General features: G+C 37.7%; 1 protein-coding gene across 1 annotated transcript in view; it reads left to right on the top strand.

Annotated features, from left to right (window-relative positions):
* The first annotated feature begins 2,787 nt into the window (after positions 1-2,787).
* Positions 2,788-20,961, top strand: part of pald1a (phosphatase domain containing paladin 1a) — an 82,589-nt gene continuing 64,415 nt past the window's right edge. Inside the window, 11 exon segments of the mRNA XM_036571924.1 lie at positions 2,788-2,957; positions 4,996-5,098; positions 11,830-12,009; positions 13,294-13,458; positions 14,601-14,761; positions 16,644-16,719; positions 17,881-18,065; positions 18,498-18,594; positions 19,025-19,129; positions 20,414-20,509; positions 20,727-20,861. Coding sequence (XP_036427817.1) covers positions 2,788-2,957; positions 4,996-5,098; positions 11,830-12,009; positions 13,294-13,458; positions 14,601-14,761; positions 16,644-16,719; positions 17,881-18,065; positions 18,498-18,594; positions 19,025-19,129; positions 20,414-20,509; positions 20,727-20,861 — 1,473 coding nt within the window.

Here is a 20,961-nt window from a genome sequence, read left to right as displayed (position 1 = left end):
CCTCATGCGCTAGTGGGACTATATTCTCCAGTGCATGTAGTCGGTGAATACACCAGCACGGAATATAGCAACATTCATCATCCGGGCTTGAAGAAACATGTCCATAACAGCCAAATATGCATAAATGTCAATATATGAAAATATATACATTTTAAATTTTTTATTTAAAGTGTTTATATAAGAAATTCAGCTTCATATGACAGTTTCCAGTGTGTCCAGTGGCAGCACGTTGCTTTATTTCTATTGTATGTGTCGCAGATGGGAGTTTTGTTGTTGCTCGCTGTTGCCGTGTCTTAGGCATGTTTTCATTTAGAGATTCATTGCAGTTTCAGACACTGAAAATGGTCAAAACTTTCATTTTTAAAGCAAAAAATTCAACAGGCCTGTAAAAAAACTGTTAAAATTGATCGTTTACTCAAGACGTGTTGACATAGTTTGACCAGTAGATCAGCAGTGAAACTCAAACCCGGTCAGCTGCAGCTGCACTCTGTATGACACACTTCAACCATTAACTGAATTAATGAAACTCTTTAATGGAAACTGCATAATTAATACTGAGTAACTCTGTATTTTCTTGAGTAACTCAGTATCGTTTGGTAACAAGTCTCTGTTTTTGATGGTGTTACTGTAAGCGTGTGTGGGTTAGATCCTGCTGGTGTGGGTGCATGGCTGTTTCTTCTCTTCAGTTGACAAGCTCTAAAGCGACGTGCGTGCTCATTGCGCCCCCTGTTGGAGAATGTTTTCTGTTGTTATAGCGGGGGCGCTCTGGAGTTCAGCTTTAGATGCCTGTGGAAAACCATGAAATATAGTATTTTCATAATTTTACAACTTTTAATATTTAAGGTTATTTAAGCTGTTTAAAATCAAATCAGTCCTCTAGTTCTCTCAGTTCTCTTTCCCAACACAGTGATCATCCCCTTTAAATAGTCGTCAGTATTATTATGTTTTTAAAAATAGAGAATTACATATAATCATTAAGTTTTGGTTTTTAGGCAAGTGCGGCTGAATTTTTTGGTTTTGAGTTTTTGTTTTGGTGCGCACTAGAAAAGACTGTTTAGGTTGAGATTATCTAAAGGTCTTTAGCCGAGCTGAAGCTCGAGGAGGACACACCAAAAATGGCCGTGTTTTTTGGGCTCTGTGTCCACTGATGAATTATCTGCCGTGTGAGGTCACCGCAATGTTTGTTATTGACCCTCCAGCTGGGAGTTTAATCCCGCTGAGTGGAGGACTGGAGAGCGACAAACGTGTGTAAACACCTCACATCTGCAGGTGTTACAGTGGCCACGATCAGACAGAAGAAAAGTGAAAATGTGCTTTAAGTAACGACTTTGCTTTAAGCTCATTTGTTCAGTCAGTCACTTAAACAAATAATGACTGATAACGGGTGATTGATTAGCTCGTTTTTAATCATATACAATCGTATGCAAAGGTTTGAACAGACAGCACACTTCAGTATAAAATTTTCTTGCAAATTTCTATTTATCTGCTGAGTTTAACACATTTGTGTATTATTTTTTTCAATATTAAATGTGCCATAACTTTTTCACAGGCCACATTTTATGTTTTAGTTTTATTCCAACATGTTAAATTCACCAATTAAACAGTAATTGTGCTTTATCATGTGCAGCAGTGTAACTCTGTAACTTATTTTCACTTAGAAAATGAACAACAACATGAAATTCAGGCCGAACGTTTCCACACGCCTGATGTTTGATGTTTGAATGGTTTTTGTTTTTGGTTTTTCCAGGTTAATGAGACAAAATTCAAAATTTGATGCAATACTTTGGTGTCTTGATATATTATAATGCACAGTTACTGTTTCATTGTTGGCATATAGGGAAAAAAACGTAAAATGTGGGCTGTGAAAGAATATTTTGTGTTTTATTTTTCCCCAAAAATGTTAAACTTTCCTAATAAATAGAAATTATGCATTAAAATGTGCAGAAAAGTTTTTCACTTAGAAAATGAATATGACTGTGTAGGAAAAGGTAATTATGTTTTCAGTGGTTACTAATTTTAGTTTTGATTAGTTAGTTAGTTTTAGTTTTAGATTGATTTTTTTGGACCACTGTGGCGCTTTCGATTTAAATTTGATTAATTAAATCAGTGGCTGCTTTCATGAAACATCTTACATTGTAAGCTTCCGTTAAAGTCTTCAGGTATAAATTTAAAGCTATAAATCTGTGCTGAGACTTAAGCTGAGGATGTAAAACTCGACTTACTTTTTTTTACCCTTCTTACTTAAATAATTACCTGGAAAGATGCATCTCATTTACGGTTAAAGGGAAAACTTGAGGCCAAAGTTCACTTAAGATTAACACAAGTTGACCACAGTTTACCAAGAAGAGCAGAACATCGGTTGTTTTGGACTGAATGTAGCCAAACTGCCAGTTCAGCTGCTCTGTGAGGGTCAGTTTTACACGTGAAAGTTTTTGTGGCAGTGCTGAATGTTGAAATTTAGGGTGTGACGAAAATTGTAGCTCTCACATTTTGAAAATTCCTTCTTTTAAATTGCAATTTTAATAACTTAGTAATTTGAATAGCAAACATGTAAAAATACACCATAATATTAGTAAGATGTGAAGTTTAGCATGTTTTTTTTATCACATATAGGAAAAAGATAGCAGCTTTTTGTTGTCCTTTAAGTTCAGTCATTTAATCAAATAAACAACCCAGAATAAACAGTAAATAATGATAAATGTGAAAAAAGCTGCTGATCAATCAGGAAAAGTGGAATCATGTGTTAAATATTTCTCCTGTGATGTGATTGACAGCTGCTAGTGGATTATGGGTACAACTGCCAGTGCTGCGCCCCCAACCACGCCTGAGAGTTTGCACGGCAACGGGATGATGGACAGCAGGCAGTCACTAGGCAACGCCTCCTTAAAGACGGTCAGCATCCACAACAGCAAGGCCAAGTCCATCATCACCAACAAGGTGGCCCCCGTCGTTATCACGTAAGACCCGCCTCCTGTTTTAAAGCACACACAGACTCTAATCCACCCCACCCCCCCGTTTGGGTTTGGGTTGGTGGTCCACGGTGCTGGAGATAAGACCCTCCCTCACCGCTCTGTCGTCCTGCAGAGCGACGCTGATGTGAGACGTTCCACCCAAACACACAATATTTGATCTAATGGAGGAAGTGTGTGTGTTTGGGGGGGTTGGGGGGGGGCGGTTGTGTGGGAGGGTGTTTACTCAGTCCTGGTGTGTGAAAGTCAGACAAACCCCCCCCATCAACACCCCCTCAACCCCCCAAACCCCCCACCTCCATTCTTTACCCTCCACCTCCTCTTCCTGCTGTACTGCTCTTCACTGCTTTGCTTCATTTATATCATTTATATGGTTGTGTGCAAAGTTTGTGCACCCCTGGTCAAATTACATGTTTTATTAAGTGTAATTAACCGTTGCTTCACCTGTTTTTCCCCGTTTTTGTGTTCTAATATTTTATACTAACGCTGTTTGGTATCCAGTGATACCTCTCTTCTATAAAGACAGCGCTGCACATTTTGATGCACAGTTACTGTTTATATACATATTGGGGTGAAAAAGTAAAACATATAATACAGAGTGTGTCTTTTGCAGAAGCCACATTTTATGATTTATGTTTTATCCCCCCAAATATTTTAAATTCAGCAAATAAACAGAAAGTGTGCATCAAAGTGTGGAGATGTCTGTAGAGGATGTGTTACTTATTTTCATTTAGAAAAAGAATAACATAATATTTCATCGCTGTCCAATGAAAAGCATGTATCTGTGCTTTACATTGTGTGAAAATTTCGTGATGATTGGACCAATAGAAATGCTCCAAAATTGTGAATAAACTATAAATTAGAATAAAAACTCTTTCCATTAACCTGCATTGAAAGCAAAGAAGGTTTTTGCCCTCTACTGTAAAGTTACTATTTTGGAGATTTTATTAAACCTAAAATGTTGCATAGTAAATATACTGAAACATTTTATATTTTATGTTTAATTTTTTCAAGCAAATTAAAAACTGTGCAGTAAAATTTGCAGAAAGGTGTTGTATTTAAGTGTGTCCTCTGTAGAGGATGTGCTGATATATTTTAGCTCATCTTTACTTTGCTGGGGCTGCATTTCACTATAATTTTTCTATATTATGAAAATAAGGAGTGCTTGAATATCTGCCTTGTGTTCATATGTTAATGTTGGTATGTAAATATAGTGATAAACACTTTTTTGCTATTTTCAATTTTGAGGTCAAAATTCAATTTGATTTTCAATATTTTGTATTGACGCATCTTTATTCTGCTCTGTTTCTAAACTACACGGGTTAGATCCCCTTTTACTCACTTTATAGTTATTTAGATATTTGATTAGGTTTTAATATGTTTTCTTTATTAATTAATTCATTCATCATGCCCAGTAATTAAATGTGGTATGATGAGGAAAAACGCCTCTGATTGGTCTAAAATGTGGGTGAAATTTTGTGTAGTTATACTATCAGTGAAAATCTGTTAAATTCACTGAATCATGAATTGAATTGAATGACTAAATTACTGTAACTCAGTGCATGTAATAAAACTAAGCAGACAAGTTTGCAGAAGCAAGAGTATTTTTCCCTCAGTTTGCTTATTTAATTATTTAGTAATAATTTACACATGTACAACACAATATGCATGTTTATTAAAGTGTGATTATAATCTAATAATCTTATTATCTAATAACTTATGAATTCTAGAGTTGTTTCCAGCTACTGCAGTGCTGTGAATTTGAACTTGTGTAGGTGCAACAAAACCCACTTATCTTAAAATATAAAAACTCTTATTATCATGTTTGAGCAAAGAATACATGTACAATTATAATCTTAGTCGTATAATCTTATTATTCATGAATTCATTATGTACAAACTAAATGCATACATACTATATGTATTTATATACATATGATACCGAAAATTAAGTAAAATGATTGAATAAGTAAAGTCAATAAATATTGCTGCAAATGTAATGTGTGCTAATGTTTGTGTCTCCTCAGCTATAACTGCAGGCAGGAGTTCCAGATTCATGATGAATTGCCAAGGACTCATTATAAAATGGGGCGGATCTCCGACACCATGCCCGAACACTTCCTGGTGCAGGTAGGATAAATAAAGACATGGTAACAAACAAAATATATATATATATATATATATATATATATATATATATATATATATATATATATATATATATATATATATATATATATATAATCAATCTGATTCTTCAGATTGATGGAGAATGTGCTATAGATGGGGTTCTATATAGAATCTTTTTGAAAAGGGTTCTATGTAGCACCAAAAAAATGTTGCTATTGTTATGATGTCTATATAGAACCATCTATAGCACATTCTCTATCAATCTGAAGAACACTTTCATAATGCAAAGAACTCTCTAATCATGCATAGGGTTTCTTCGGTGTTCATGGTTATGTATAGAACCACTGTTTTACTGAAGAACCATCTGTTTTTTAAGAGTGAAAACAATTCGCCATTGTTAGAAACCTTGTATCTCCAAAATGATAAATTTACAGGAGAAGTAAAAAACTTACATTAATTTTAATGTAAGTCAATGGAACCAGAATTTTTGTTTTGTTTCTTTTAGTCCAGACATCATGAAATTTACACACAATGTAAAGGTCAACAGGTATTTTCAAATTATGTCAAAAACTGAAAAACGTCAAAAATGGAGATGCGAGGTTTTTTTTTCCCCGACAACAGCGAATCGTGGTTGAGTATTTAAACATTTGACAGCCCTAGTAATTACATCCTTTCATTGTTAAATGCATAATTACACAACAGATTACATTTAAATGTTGGTTTATGTTCCGTGTGAACAGGTCTGAACCTGCACTACTGATGTTTTCTGTTTGTTTTAATGTCAAAAAATGACAAAAACGGGTAAAGGATGTTTTTTCTTTTCACAAAAAACAAGACTCACAACTATAAATCTAAATCAGATTCAAAATCATAATAAAATAACTCCTCTTTTCTGTAAAAACACTGATGTGATCTGGGCGGAAAGTTCAGAATCTGCACTTTCCACACAGCTTCTCCTCGTGTTTCCGTGATCAATCGTGTGATTTCTGAAGGTAAAAGTTCTCTTTCTCTCTCCAAGCTGAGAAGAAGGCGTTTACAGTAACGCTGCACAGCTGTGAGGCTCTTACGGCTCCACTCTTCTCCCTGAAGCGTCTGAGCTCTGTGTCACTGCTGTGTTTGTTGTCTGCAGCGTGTCGGATGTGAATCGGTCAGTAGGCTCAGATGCCGTGGAGCGCAGTGCGGTTCTACCCAGAGGACCCCGGAGAGAGTTTAATGAAGCTCCTGGGGTTGTGATGTGTTTAGGGAGATGTTGAGTTGAGCGTTAGCGCCTCAGTGTTAACTCTTTGAAGTCTCCTCCCGCTCTGTCGGTCACTCAGCGGCTCCTGCGCAGCTTTGTTTGGCCGTTAAGGTTCTGTTTGTCGACGTGTCGCTACTCAGATTGACCGGAAGTCAGAAACAGATAAGAAACGGCGGTTTGTGTACCTTTCAGTCTGTTCACTTTTCACTGCTATCAGCAGTGAAGGTGGGGGGAGAGGGTCAGCTTTAAGAGGTAAGTGTTTGAGTTTGACCCCACCACTTTTTGAAATGCCTCACTTAGTAAAGGCGGTCATTTCCAGCTTCTGCTGTGCTGTGAATTTGAGCTTATGTAGCTTTTAAAAATGTACTGCCCGTTTTTTAAATGCTCCATTTTGTCTCCACCACTTTTTGAAATGCTTAATTTTGTCCCCACCACTTTAGGAAATGCTTAATTTTGTCCCCACCACTTTAGGAAATGCTTAATTTTGTCTCCACCACTTTTTGAAATGCTTAATTTTGTCCCCACCACTTTAGGAAATGCTTAATTTTGTCCCCACCACTTTAGGAAATGCTTACTTTTGTCCCCACCACTTTAGGAAATGCTTAATTTTGTCCCCACCACTTTAGGAAATGCTTAATTTTGTCCCCACCACTTTAGGAAATGCTTAATTTTGTCCCCACCACTTTTTGAAATGCTCAATTTTGTCCCCATCACTTTAGGAAATGCTTAATTTTGTCCCCACCACTTTTTTGAAATGCTTACTTTTGTCCCCACCACTTTTTGAAATGCTTAATTTTGTCTCCACCACTTTAGGAAATGCTTAATTTTGTCTCCACCACTTTTTGAAATGCTTAATTTTGTCTCCACCACTTTAGGAAATGCTTAATTTTGTCCCCACCACTTTTTGAAATGCTTAATTTTGTCCCCACCACTTTAGGAAATGCTTACTTTTGTCCCCACCACTTTAGGAAATGCTTAATTTTGTCCCCACCACTTTAGGAAATGCTTACTTTTGTCTCCACCGCTTTTTGAAATGCTTAATTTTGTCCCCACCGCTTTAGGAAATGCTTAATTTTGTCCCCACCACTTTAGGAAATGCTTAATTTTGTCCCCACCATTTTAGGAAATGCTTACTTTTGTCCCCACCACTTTTTTAAATACTTAATTTTGTCTCCACCACTTTAGGAAATGCTTAATTTTGTCCCCACCACTTTTTTGAAATGCTTACTTTTGTCCCCACCACTTTTTGAAATGCTTAATTTTGTCTCCACCACTTTAGGAAATGCTTAATTTTGTCCCCACCACTTTTTGAAATGCTTAATTTTGTCCCCACCACTTTAGGAAATGCTTAATTTTGTCCCCACCACTTTAGGAAATGCTTAATTTTGTCCCCACCACTTTTTGAAATGCTTAATTTTGTCCCCACCACTTTTTGAAATGCTTAATTTTGTCCCCACCACTTTATGAAATGCTTAATTTTGTCTCCCACCACTTTTTGAAATGCTTAATTTTGTCCCCACCACTTTAGGAAATGCTTAATTTTGTCCCCACCACTTTAGAAAATGCTGAATTTTTTCTCCACCACTTTTTGAAATGCTTAATTTTGTCTCCACCACTTTATGAAATGCTTAATTTTGTCCCCACCACTTTATGAAATGCTTAATTTTGTTCCCGTCACTTTTCGAGTCCCCACCACTTTATGAAATGCTTACTTTTGTCCCCACCACTTTATGAAATGCTTAATTTTGTTCCCGTCACTTTTTGAGTCCCCACCACTTTTTTGAAATGCTTAATTTTGTCCCCACCAATTTCTGAAATGCTTAATTTTGTCCCCACCACTTTTTGAAATGCTTAATTTTGTCTCCACCACTTTTTGAGTCCCCACCACTTTTTGAAATGCTTAATTTTGTCCCCACCACTTTTTGAAATGCCTCACTTGAGAAAGTCAGTTATTTCCATCTTCTGCAATGCTGTGAAATTGACCTTATATAGCTTTTTTAAAATGCTATGTAAGTAGTGCATATAATGTATAATATATAATTTTGTCCTCTCACACTCTGAATTGCCTGATCTGGTCCCTGACATTTCTTGAGATGCCTGGTTTGTCCCCTTCACTTTTAATGGTGGACTACACTTTGGACAGCCCTGGTTTAGATAAACAAAAGCAAAATTTCATATCAGTTCAGCAGCACTTCAAATCTTCAAACCTGCGCTGCTGCACTTTTTACAGTGTAGAAAAGTTTTACAAAAAAAAACATTTTCAGATTTTCTGGTCAGTAGTGATGTTGTAAATATCTGAATTTCACTTTGTCAACATTTATTTGCATTGCAGCCAAAAATCAGCTTTATAGGAACTGAATTACAGAATTTCTTGCTTGATATGTCTGAGGTGTTAAGTGTGTAGAAAACATCTACGCCTGTGTGTCACTGAGACGAGCTTTATCAATAGAATGTATTAAATCGTCATTATTATTTATTTATTCACTTATTTATTTAGTATTTGTTAAGGAAATGAACAGAAACTCTGAGATCTTTGTGAACGCTTCTCTGAAATATCTGAAAGATGTTGAGATTAATCTGTACCGTAATGAAACTGAAGTGCAGTGTAAGCGCTTTTCCTCTGCAGAACAGGAACCGTAACCACTTTTCCTGTCATTTTATGTGAAAAGAAAACTGAAAGAGTGAATAATATTGAAGAGGCTTTTTGCTTTGTAATAGTAGCTGGTAACTTGCTTTGTAGTTGCTTGTAGTTATTACAGTCATCTTGACTGTACACTGTGTGCATAATTATTAGGCAAGTTGTGTTTTTGAGGATTAATTTGATTATTGAACAACTTCAGAGCCCTCGGTCAGTCCTAAATGTTAATAAAGGTGAGGTTTTGGCTTTCTTAGTAGAATATCTGTGTGTGCAGAATTATTGGGCAACTTAATGAAAAAAAATGTGAAAATCTATCTCACTTGTTTATTTCTGTTAAAGTGAGAATAATAAACAACTCAAAATTTACAAATAAACATTTCTGACATTTCATAAACAAATAGCCACCCTTCTTTTCAATAACAGTCATTAGCCTTCATTCATGGAGTCTGTCAGGTTCTTAATCTGTTGACGATCAACTTTTTGTGCAGCAGCAACCACAGCTTCCCAGACGCTGTTCAGAGAGATGCACTGTAAACCACCTGTTTAAGAAGGGCCCACAAGTTCTCAATAGGGTTAAGGTCAGGTGAGGAAGGGGGCCTTTACTGGCTAGCCACACAGTGGAGTCCTTCGATGCATGCGATGGAGCATTGTCCTGCATAAAAATCATGGGCCCAGTCCCATTTCTTCTTTTTACCCCTACCCCTTGTTTTCAAGTGTCACCCTAACCCCTCGGAACTGAGTTACAGGGTAGTGGTTGAAATCTTCCCTCTGAAATGGGACCCTCAAATAAAAAGAGCATCACTTCATTAACAGCTACCAGCGCTGCTCTGTAGGCGACCCTGCCAGTCTGCAGTGACAGCAGAGGAGGGTAAAGTTCAGCTCCTCACTGCTGGGCTTTAGTTACATTTAGGGCATCATATGCCTTCAAAGAGGGGGGCAATTATTTATTATCACCCATAATTCTTCAGTGATATGAAGCTGAAGTCAGATATTCACCAGCTTCTTGTTAGAATTTTCCAGTTCCACCTTAAATGGAGCAGCAGTTACATTCTGGCGCTTCAGGCGTCAGAACTGCTGGACTATTTAAGGTGGAACAGGAAATTTAGCCAGCTAGCTACCGAGACATTAGCATGCTGTTAGCGATTTTTTTATGCTTGTTATGAAGAAAATGACTTTGAAGCTACATTAAACTAAGATAAAACAGTGGTTATTGTAATTTTTTTACAGAGAAAATTCTCACATTTGTGTGTTTCGTTGGTCTCTTGTTCTCCATCTTGCCGGTTTTTCTTTTTTCCTCATAACTCTCTGTTTGGAGTCTCTGAAAAACCTCCATTTGGAGGATCATGTAGCCCCAACACTTCACCCTACTCCTCTAACTCAACAAGAATCGGGACACCCTACCCCTAGATGTGAACACGCAAAACAGAGGGCTAAGGGCTCAGTGGTAGGGGCGAGGGGTGAAATGGACCATTTTAGCAAATCGCCCACATTATAGTGTTGTATGAAGGCAAACTTCACCGTCCTTTGTTGTAACCTACACAGTTGAAGGTACAGAAGTGGATGTTACGCTGCAGTATCAGACCTCAGTCTACAGTCATTATTTTACAGATACAGTGTCGAGTGGAACATTAGTGTTAATCATCGTTATTCACGTCAGCAGCGTTTATTCTTTTTTATGTTAATCCTGTCTGAATGTGGCTGAAATGAGAAAATAATCTAGTTTTATTGCTGGTATCATGTTTTAACATCACTGTTGACACAGCTGAGTTTTGCTGGTTTATTATTGTCATATATATATATATATATATATATGTATGTATGTGTGTGTGTGTGTGTGTGTGTGTGTGTATATATATATATATAATTTATTACTTATGTTATTTATTTTTACTCTCCATCACTTTTTAAAAGAAAGTTTCAACAATGTTGTCATCTATAAAAATTAGATGAAATATTGGCAAAATTCAGGCTTCCGGATGCTTTTAGCTGTGTGCAGAAATTTGAGCACCCCAGTCAAATTACGTTTTTGTTGATTTTCAAAGTGATAAAAAGAACAGAAATTGTTCACTAAAATTAGCAAAAAAAGGCAACATTTAAGTTCAGACTTTTGCTTAAAGACTGTATGATGTATTTATAGAAAGTCTTTTTATAGAGAGTCATACAGTGTTAGAAACCACATAATCAAGACTCTTAGAAATACTGATTACCTCCACACAGTTTGAGACAAGTGTGTGATGATTTATGTTTGAAGTTAGCATCATGCTATTTGGTGGAGTATGAGCATCCATTACTTGTTAGCTAGATTAGCCTCGTAGCTCCAGCACTAAAACTAGAGAAGCAAACCAATCAATCAATCAATCAATCAACCTTTATTTAAACTCAGAGTTCATTGAGGGAGACCATCATTTACAGTGTAGCTGAGTCAATACAGAAATCAGGGATTGAGAAGTTGTTAAGTAAAAAAAATAGAATAAATAAAAAAATGATAAAATAAAAAAAAGTGCTAAAAAGTAATAGTAATCATAGTGCAAAAAATGTATAAAAAAAATAAAGAAATCAATAAACTACAATTATAATAGTATAGTAGCTTAATAAATAACAGATCAGATATGGAGGAAAAAAATAAAAACAATTGATGAAATAAATTAAGAAATAGGAGATGTAAGACAAACTGACAGTAAAAAATGAAAATAAAAAGATAAAAAAAAAATAATAATAAACAAAAGAATAATAGAAGTGAAACAACAGCTCAAATGTAGCTAAAACTTAGCAAAATAATATTAAAAGTGAAGAAAAATCAACTTTTCGCTGAATTTCTTCTTTCTCTCTGAAGCTCAATCGTGTTTTCCTCCTCAGGGTTCCTACTTCATGGTGCTGGACGTGTTCAGCAAGGCGGACGTCCTCAACACGACGGGTTCGTGCGGCGCTCCAAACTTCCGCCAGAGCAAAGGCAGCTACCCGCTGTTCGGCATGGGCCAGCCCAGCCTGGCTGGTTTCAAACAGGTCCTGCAGAAGCTGCAGAGCCAAGGCCACGAGGTCAGAATACAGGAATACTCATATGTTATCATGTTTTGATGAATTGTAAGTGCACACAACATGGAATTGGATCCATAAGAGCCACGCTCTTCATTATGCATCCCATGGGCCACTAGCGCCCCCCAGAGGGCTCAGAAATTAAATTAGAATGTTTCCCATGGTGTTTGTCAAACATAGAAATGCATTCACGTCTTAAAACCATTATTTTCCAGCTGTAAAGAGAACAAATCGGCTACATGACTCCAGTAAACACTATATAATGTTATAAAACATACTTCAGTTCAACTCTAAGCTTGTTCGTAAGATGAATACTCAGCATTTCCCTTCCTTACACATTGACACTGCGACTGTGTCTTGATTGGGGGGAAAAAGGGCTTAATGGAAAAGACAAAATTGACAAATTTTGCATGTACACTCAGTTGAGTTGGATATATACTATATGAACAAAAGTATGTGGACACCTGACCATCACACCTACATGAGCTTATTGGACATCCCATTCCAATCCCATGGACATTAATGTGGAGTTGCCCCCCTTTGCGGTTATAACAGCCTCCACTCTTCTGGGAAGCTTTGCACAAGATTTTGGAGCATCAAGCATTCAGTCAAAAGAGCATTTGTAAGGTCAGACACTGATGTTGGATGAGAAGGCCTGGCAGTTCATCCCAAAGGTGTTCACTGGGGTTGAGGTCAGGGCTCTGTGCAGGCCACTGGAGTTCCTCTACACCGAACTGGTCACACCATGTCTTTATGGAGCTGCTTTGTGCACAGAGACTCAGTCATGCTGGAACAGGAAAGGCTCTTCCCCAAACTGCTGACACAAAACTGGAAGTGTATAACTGTAAAATGTCTTTGTGCTGTAGCATCAACATCACCCTTCACTGGAACTGAAGGGCCCAACCCCTGAAAAACAGCCCAGCCCATCATCCCTCCTCCACCAAACTTTACAGCTGGCACAGTGCAGTCAGGCAGGTAAGGTTCTCCTGGCATTCGCCAAACCCAGACTCGTCCATCAGACTGACAGGTAGAGAAGCTGATTCATCGCCCCAGAGAACGTTTCCACTGCTCCAGAGTCCAGTGGTGGCGCTTTTCATCCATGGAAACCCATTTCATGAAGAACAGTTCTTGTTCTAATGTTGCAGTTTGAAACTCCTGGAATGTGTGGTCTGTCTCCTCATAGCTGAGCTGTTGTTGTGCTTAGATGCTACTAATTCACAATAATAGCACTTACAGTTGGCCGGGGCAGAAGTTTCACACACTGACTGTTCTCTCTCTTCTCTAAAGGAGGTGATTTTCTTCTGTGTGCGTGAGGAGCCGTTGTTATTTCTGCATTTGGAGGAGAACTTTGTTCCCTACACCCCACGGAGGAAGGAGAACTTACATGAGAACCTGCATGGCCTGAGCAAGGACGTTCCAGTGGAGACCTTGGAGCTCAATATCCGGAAAGAGGTCAGATATGTTTGTACAGATATGTATCAGGCTATGTTTCACATGCTATGGAGAACAACCTCAGTTAATGTTCTTATACACTACAATAAGAGATATTGGTTCATGTAAAACATCAATAATCACTTCTATACATGGAAACAAGAGATATTAGTCCATAAACAACCTCAATATCCACACGTATACACTAGAATAGGAGATATTAGTCCATAAACAACCTCAATATCCACACTTATACACTAGAATAGGAGATATTAGTCCATAAACAACCTCAATATCCACACTTATGCACTAGAATAGGAGATATTAGTCCATAAACAACCTCAATATCCACACTTATACGCTAGAATAGGAGATATTAGTCCATAAACAACCTCAATATCCACACTTATACGCTAGAATAGGAGATATTAGTCCATAAACAACCTCAATATCCACACTTATGCACTAGAATAGGAGATATTAGTCCATAAACAACCTTAATATCCACACTTATGCACTAGAATAGGAGATATTAGTCCATAAACAACCTCAATATCCACACTTATACACTAAAATAGGAAATGTTAGTCTATAAACGATCTCAGTAAACACTACTATGGACTAAAATAGGAGATATTAGTCCATAAACAACCTCAATATCCACACTTATACACTAAAATAGGAAATGTTAGTCTACAAACGATCTCAGTAAACACTACTATACACTAGAATAGGAGAAATTAGTCCATAAATGACCTCAATAACCACATTAGAATAGGAGATATTAGTCCATAAACAACCTCAGTAAACACTCCCATACACTAAAATAGAAGATATTAGTCCTTAAACAACCTCAATAAATGCTTCTCATAGAAGAATAGGAGATATTAGTCAGTAAACAATTCACCAGAGGCTTTTTTTTATTTTTTTATATCACCTCTAAACACGATTGATGAAAACGACTTATTTAACTGAAACATTACAGTTTGCCCAGCATCACTAGTTGCATGGAAAAAAAAAACAGTCATGTTTAATATTTCAATTTCTGACATTTGGAAATTCTCAATAAATGCCCACTATTTTCAACCAGTTACCAATGACCACTAACACACAGGCACAACATGCTATTTATGTGTTTGTCACCTGACTGTGTTTCTTTTCAGCTCCATGACTTTGCCAGGCTGAACGAGAATGTTTTCTACGTCTATAACGACATCGAGCATTTTAAAGACGAGCCCCAGAAGATCTCCATCTCCTGTGAAGAGGACATCCACGTCACTGAGGAGGTCTACAAGAGGCCGCTCTTCACCATGCCTGCATACAGGTGCGGTTTACTAGCTAAGCATTCTTACTGTTATTGATAGATAATACTTTCATGTGTACTATTTTATACTAGAAAACTGATGCGATGGTGGAGAATGATGGTGTTTGATGGAAAATGATGGTATTTGATGGAGTATGACGTTGTTTAGTGGAAAATGTTGGTTGGTTATTTGGACAATTATGGTGTTTGGTTGGAGAATGTGTTTTGCAGGACAGTTATGGTGTCTTGGAGAATGATGGTGTTTAAATGGGGAATGTGGTAGTATTGGTTGGAAACTGATAGTGATTGGTGGAGAGTGATGTGCTTTGGTAAATAGTGCTGGTGTTTGATGGAGAATGATGGTGTTTTGGTTGGAGAATGATGGTGTTCGGTGGAGAATGTTGTGCTTTGGTGGAGAATGATGGTGTTCGGTGGAGAATGATGGTGTTTGGTTGGAGAATGATGGTGTTTGGTTGGAGAATGTTGGTGTTTGGTTGGAGAATGTTGGTGTTCGGTGGAGAATGCTGTGCTTTGGTGGGCGAATGATGGTGTTTGTTTGGGGAATGATGGTGTTTTGGTTGGAAAATGGTGTTTGGCAGAAAATAATGTATTTTGGTGGTGAATGCTGGTATTAGGTGGAGCATGACAATATTTGAGTGGAGAATGTGTGGAGAATCGAATTTGGTTGGCGTGATGTGCTTTGGTGGAGAATGCTGGGTTTGATGGAGGGTGATGGTGTTTTGGTTGAAGAATGGTGGTGTTTTGGTTGAAGAATGATGGTGTTTTGGTTGAAGAATGATGGTGTTTTGGTTGAAGAATGATGGCGTTTTGCTTGAAGAATGGTGGCGTTTTGCTTGAAGAATGGTGGCGTTTTGCTTGAAGAATGGTGGCGTTTTGGTTGAAGAATGATGGTGTATTGGTTGAAGAATGGTGGCGTTTTGGTTGAAGAATGGTGGCGTTTTGCTTGAAGAATGGTGGTGTATTGGTTGAAGAATGATGGTGTTTTGGTTGAAGAATGGTGGTGTTTTGGTTGAAGAATGGTGGTGTATTGGTTGAAGAATGGTGGTGTTTTGGTTGAAGAATGGTGGCGTTTTGGTTGAAGAATGGTGGTGTTTTGGTTGAAGAATGGTGGTGTATTGGTTGAAGAATGATGGTGTTTTGGTTGAAGAATGATGGTGTTTTGGTTGAAGATGATGCGTTTTTGGTTGAAGAATGGTGGCGTTTTGCTTGAAGAATGGTGGTGTATTGGTTGAAGAATGGTGGCGTTTTGGTTGAAGAATGGTGGCGTTTTGGTTGAAGAATGGTGGCGTTTTGCTTGAAGAATGGTGGCGTTTTGGTTGAAGAATGGTGGTGTATTGGTTGAAGAATGATGGTGTTTTGGTTGAAGAATGGTGGTGTATTGGTTGAAGAATGGTGGCGTTTTGGTTGAAGAATGATGGTGTTTTGGTTGAAGAATGGTGGTGTATTGGTTGAAGAATGATGGTGTTTTGGTTGAAGAATGGTGGTGTTTTGGTTGAAGAATGGTGGTGTATTGGTTGAAGAATGGTGGCGTTTTGGTTGAAGAATGGTGGTGTTTTGGTTGAAGAATGGTGGTGTTTTGGTTGAAGAATGATGGTGTATTGGTTGAAGAATGATGGTGTTTTGGTTGAAGAATGATGGTGTTTTGGTTGAAGAATGGTGGCGTTTTGGTTGAAGAATGATGGCGTTTTGGTTGAAGAATGGTGGTGTTTTGGTTGAAAATATTGATGTTTGGTGGAGAGTGATGGTGTTTTGTTGTAGAGCAGTGGTCTTTTATGGACTGTTGTGGTGCTCAGTTGAAGAATGTTCATACTCTGTAGATGTTCAGATGTGTATTGACTGTACTGATTGTTGATTACTGTGTTATTGACCGTTTCTACTGCAGGTACTACCGACTGCCCCTGCCTATGGAGGGTGCACCAATAGAGGAGCAGTTTGATGCCTTTGTGAACATATTAAGGGTAAGAGCTCCTGTGTGAATGCATCTGTAAACCACTGCCTTCCTAACTGGTCCAGGCACAAACTCATTTTGTCAGCATGCCAGTTTACGCCCAGTTCAGTGTGAATTGGGAACCGCCAAGAAAATCAGTATGTAGTAGGATAATAACAAACCAACAAGACCTTTAAACACTGGGTTTTAACAAAGAAGTACAGATATCGTATGAAGCTGTAAAGCTTGGACGTGTCGCTCTTGCAGATAAAATAATAAATAAAATAATAAATGAATGAAATAAACCCTGTAAACTTCTCACCAGGACCCTCCTGACCTTTCTCGGTCAGTATTTACACTGCAGTGCTTTTGCAGCACTGTCAGTGTTTTTAGCTGCTGTGCAGGAGGTTCTGTATTAAGCTTGCAGTGAAGGTTTTTGGGAGTGGACTTTTTTAGGCTGTTGGTGTTGCCGTAGTCTCATTGCAGTTTGTATAATTATATATCAAAAAATGTAAACAATAACAAATCCACACTCATTCTGGGGTTTATCCAAAAGTAGATTTTGAATTGATGGATTTCAAATATGTGATATTAGCATGTATAGATTCCCCTTATATCCAGCTGCCATTTCGCATATGGCCATTTTTAAATATAGGACATATATTTCAGCTATTTATCAGCTTATTCAAACATGTAAGTATAGCACATATTTAACAATATGATAGAATATGGGATGGCATATAGTACTTTAATATCGCTGCTGTTGGAAGAAAACCTTGTATCTCCATTTTTGACGTTTTACAGTTTTTGACATCATTTGTCTGAAAGAAACGACCCAAAATGACTTGGAAATAATTCTGGTTCCATTGACTTACGTCAAAAGTAAAATAGGTTTTTTCCTTCTCCTGTAAAGTTTTTTCTCCATTTTGGAGAAAATCCTTCTGTATTTGTATCAGACGTATATGTGTGATCCATACAGAAGACATACAGTGTATGATCGATCCATATATTATTTCTGATTTCTCTGTTTATGTGGGAGTAAATTCCCACATGTTGTTTACCTGAGAATTTACAAATGTGTCATTAGATTTAAATTTTAATTCTCTCTCTCTCTCTCTCTCTCTCTCTCTCTCTCTCTCTCTCTCTCTCTCTCTCTCTCTCTCTCTCTGCCTGCCTGCCTGTCTGTCTGTAGGAGAACCCCTCTCTCTCTCTGAATCGGGACGAGTCCAGGCCGCTCCCTGCTCTGTTGTTTAGCTGTCAGGTCGGTGTTGGTCGTACTAATCTGGGGATGATTCTGGGAACGCTGGTGATGGAGCGACTGACAGGAGCTCCGCCCCCTCCGCAGTCACCCCCACCACCATCACCCACTGACACACAGTAAGCCTATAAACACTTAAACAACAACTATTATTATTATTATTATTATTATTATTATTGTCATTATTCTTATTACAAATAAATGCAAATATAAATGTATTTTTTTATAATTATGTTAAAAAACATAAAAACTAAATAAAAATGTTGATAAATATTTATGTATGAGTGTTATGATGTATTAACATAGGAATACACATTTATGCTATAATATGCTAGAATAATTTCTTTATAATGTATTATTATTATTCTTATTATTATTATTATTTATTTTTTTTTATCATCATTTTGGTACAAACTTCAAACCAGATGTTTATAACAATACTTGTAATAAAATATTTCGATTCATAAATCAAAATTTATTTTACTTGACTGTCAAATATAATAACCTTTTAATAATACTGGAATAATATTTACTGTTTTTTTTCACCATAGAACTGAGGAAACGGTGAAGCCTGAACTGAAAGCCCAGTTCCAGGTCATCCAGACCCTCATCAGCAAACTGCCCAACGGTCAACAAATCGTAGATGAGGTAAGTGAACTTGTTTTATCACGATCATCGCTGCAGTCGTTCATTACTGATCTCCATCGTTCATTCTAGTGCATTCTAGAAGAATATCAGTGTGTTAAACACTAAAACACAGGCATTCAGTCATATTATGAATTATTTAGTATCGACTCTAATTATTCAGCAACTGTTGTGAAAAATTCAACATCTACCACAAATTATTCAGTCATTACTGTAAACTAAATACAGAATGTTTGTGAGGGAACAGGTGGTGGCTGAGACTTTGGAAGGCCATTATAATGGCATCCCAGGTGGTTGCTAAGGCTTTGGTAGGCCATTATAATGGTATCCCAGGTGGTTGCTAAGGCTTTGGTAGGCCATTATAATGGTATCCCAGGTGGTTGCTAAGGCTTACAGGATCAGTGTTCATCTTTTCTCCTGTCCTCCTTTCTAGGTGGACCGTGCTATTGAGCTGTGCTCTGAAATGCATGACATTAAAGGAGCCATTTACGAGAACAAGAAGAAACTAGAAGCCATCGTAGAGGATTACCAGTCTCAGGTGAGGAAGTTGTTACCCCTCATAGCCGGAGGGAGTTTCTCCGGTTCCGTTTATTATTGAGTTCTACCCAACATTGTTTCAGGAGGGAGATTGTCCGTTGGCTTTTAGTGAGTTCTTGTCAGTGGGGAACTCTCTGGACCTTCTTGGCCTTCAGATACGGAATAATGATTCTTATTATATTAAACAGTTTTGGTTGGAAAGTAATATTAAAACCCCAAAATAGAAAATTGTCCAATTAGGATTCCTTTCTCTGTGGTATGAAGACAGATTCAGCCAGGCGAGGACTTGGTTAGGAGTTCAGGAGCTGGACTGAAGGCCTTATATGTTACATTAACTACCAACAAAATTATGAAGTGACAGAGGAACCAACAAACCAGGCTTTGATTTACAATGGGTAGGACGTCAGTCTCGTCCTTCTGGAAGTTCTTGGTACATCACTGACTGTGAATATGAGCCGTAGTCTAAGCAGTGTTCCGGTTAGTTATTAGGAATGTAAAACAGCGGCGGCAGCTCTATGCAGGACTCTTTACTGAAAGAGTGACTGTAACACTGATACACACAAGCTCAGATATATGATAATGTCTGTCACACTTCAGATCTAGAACAGACAAAAAATGTTCACTCTGATATAAAACATGGTTTTTTTCCTTGTTTTTGACCAAGTTCTGACATGTATGGCAGGAACTGAAGGACTAGCTCTGATAGCCATAGATCGTCCCTGATTCTGCTGGACTTATACTTCAGTTGCGTTCAGTTCAGTTTCAATTCAGTTCAGGATGATGTTTAATACATTTAAGGATGCTTTCACGAAAATTAAGCTGTGTGTGTTAAATTATGGTAATTAAGTTCTATTCATAAAGTTACCATAGCAGTGATGAGCGCACTGGTCCCTTCTTACCGCTAAGGTATTTTTTACATGCCCTCAGTAAGAGCCAATCAAAACTGGTAATGAGGTAATACTTGTTAATGACCATCTGTTCAGGGCCCAAAATCGTTAAAAATGCAGTAACAATAGTGGTAAATAACTGGACCAGAACGCAGCGTCACGTGTAACACCAACTTCTATCCACAGTCAAAGCTTTGGTGAGACAGAAGAAAAGAAAAAGCATCCAGATAACACAGATCATCACTATATCACAGTGCACACTGTAGCTACATAATGTAGTAATTTCAGTAAGTTTATTTTATGTAAACTGTTTTATTTACTGTCAGATTTTCCGTTTTTCGGTTTCTTGGCTGTTTTTCTGAGCATCATTAGCAATAATTGATTGTTTTCTATCGTAGGGAAGCAGCACTAAACTGTACTTCCTCCAGAGGGCGCTGCAGAGTCTGGAACGTTACATCTACCTGATACTGTTCAACACTTACCTGCACCAACAGGTACACACTCATACACACACAGTTTACATTACTGTTTATTTGGGCTGTCAGCCAGTAAAGCACTATATAATGTTTGAATGCAAAATGCATTTAAAACACAGTGAGTGTTTTTGCAAGTAAACTTAATGCTGAAATAAATAAATGAGTGTCCAGGACTCTGTTTTTCTCAGTGTTTGACGTTTCTTTTTTCTTTCTCCTCTGTATCTGGTTATTTTAGTATCCGCTGGCATTTGCTCACAACTTCAGCCAATGGCTGTGCTCGAACGCCTGGGTGTACCGCCTCCTGTCCTGTATGAACCAATCAGAGCTCAGAGCACCTGCTGACCTCATCACTAAGGGAGCCAGAGTACTGGTGAGAGATTGACTAATTATCCTAATCTTTTCAAAGCTAAGTTTAGCGTAACACACTGTGAATCTCTGACCACCATGAGTCGGGTTAATTAAGATTCTTT

Source organism: Colossoma macropomum, unplaced genomic scaffold, assembly GCF_904425465.1.
Source record: "Colossoma macropomum unplaced genomic scaffold, Colossoma_macropomum, whole genome shotgun sequence".
Lineage (NCBI taxonomy): Eukaryota > Metazoa > Chordata > Actinopteri > Characiformes > Serrasalmidae > Colossoma > Colossoma macropomum.
This window is presented reverse-complemented; position numbering and strand designations above follow the sequence as displayed.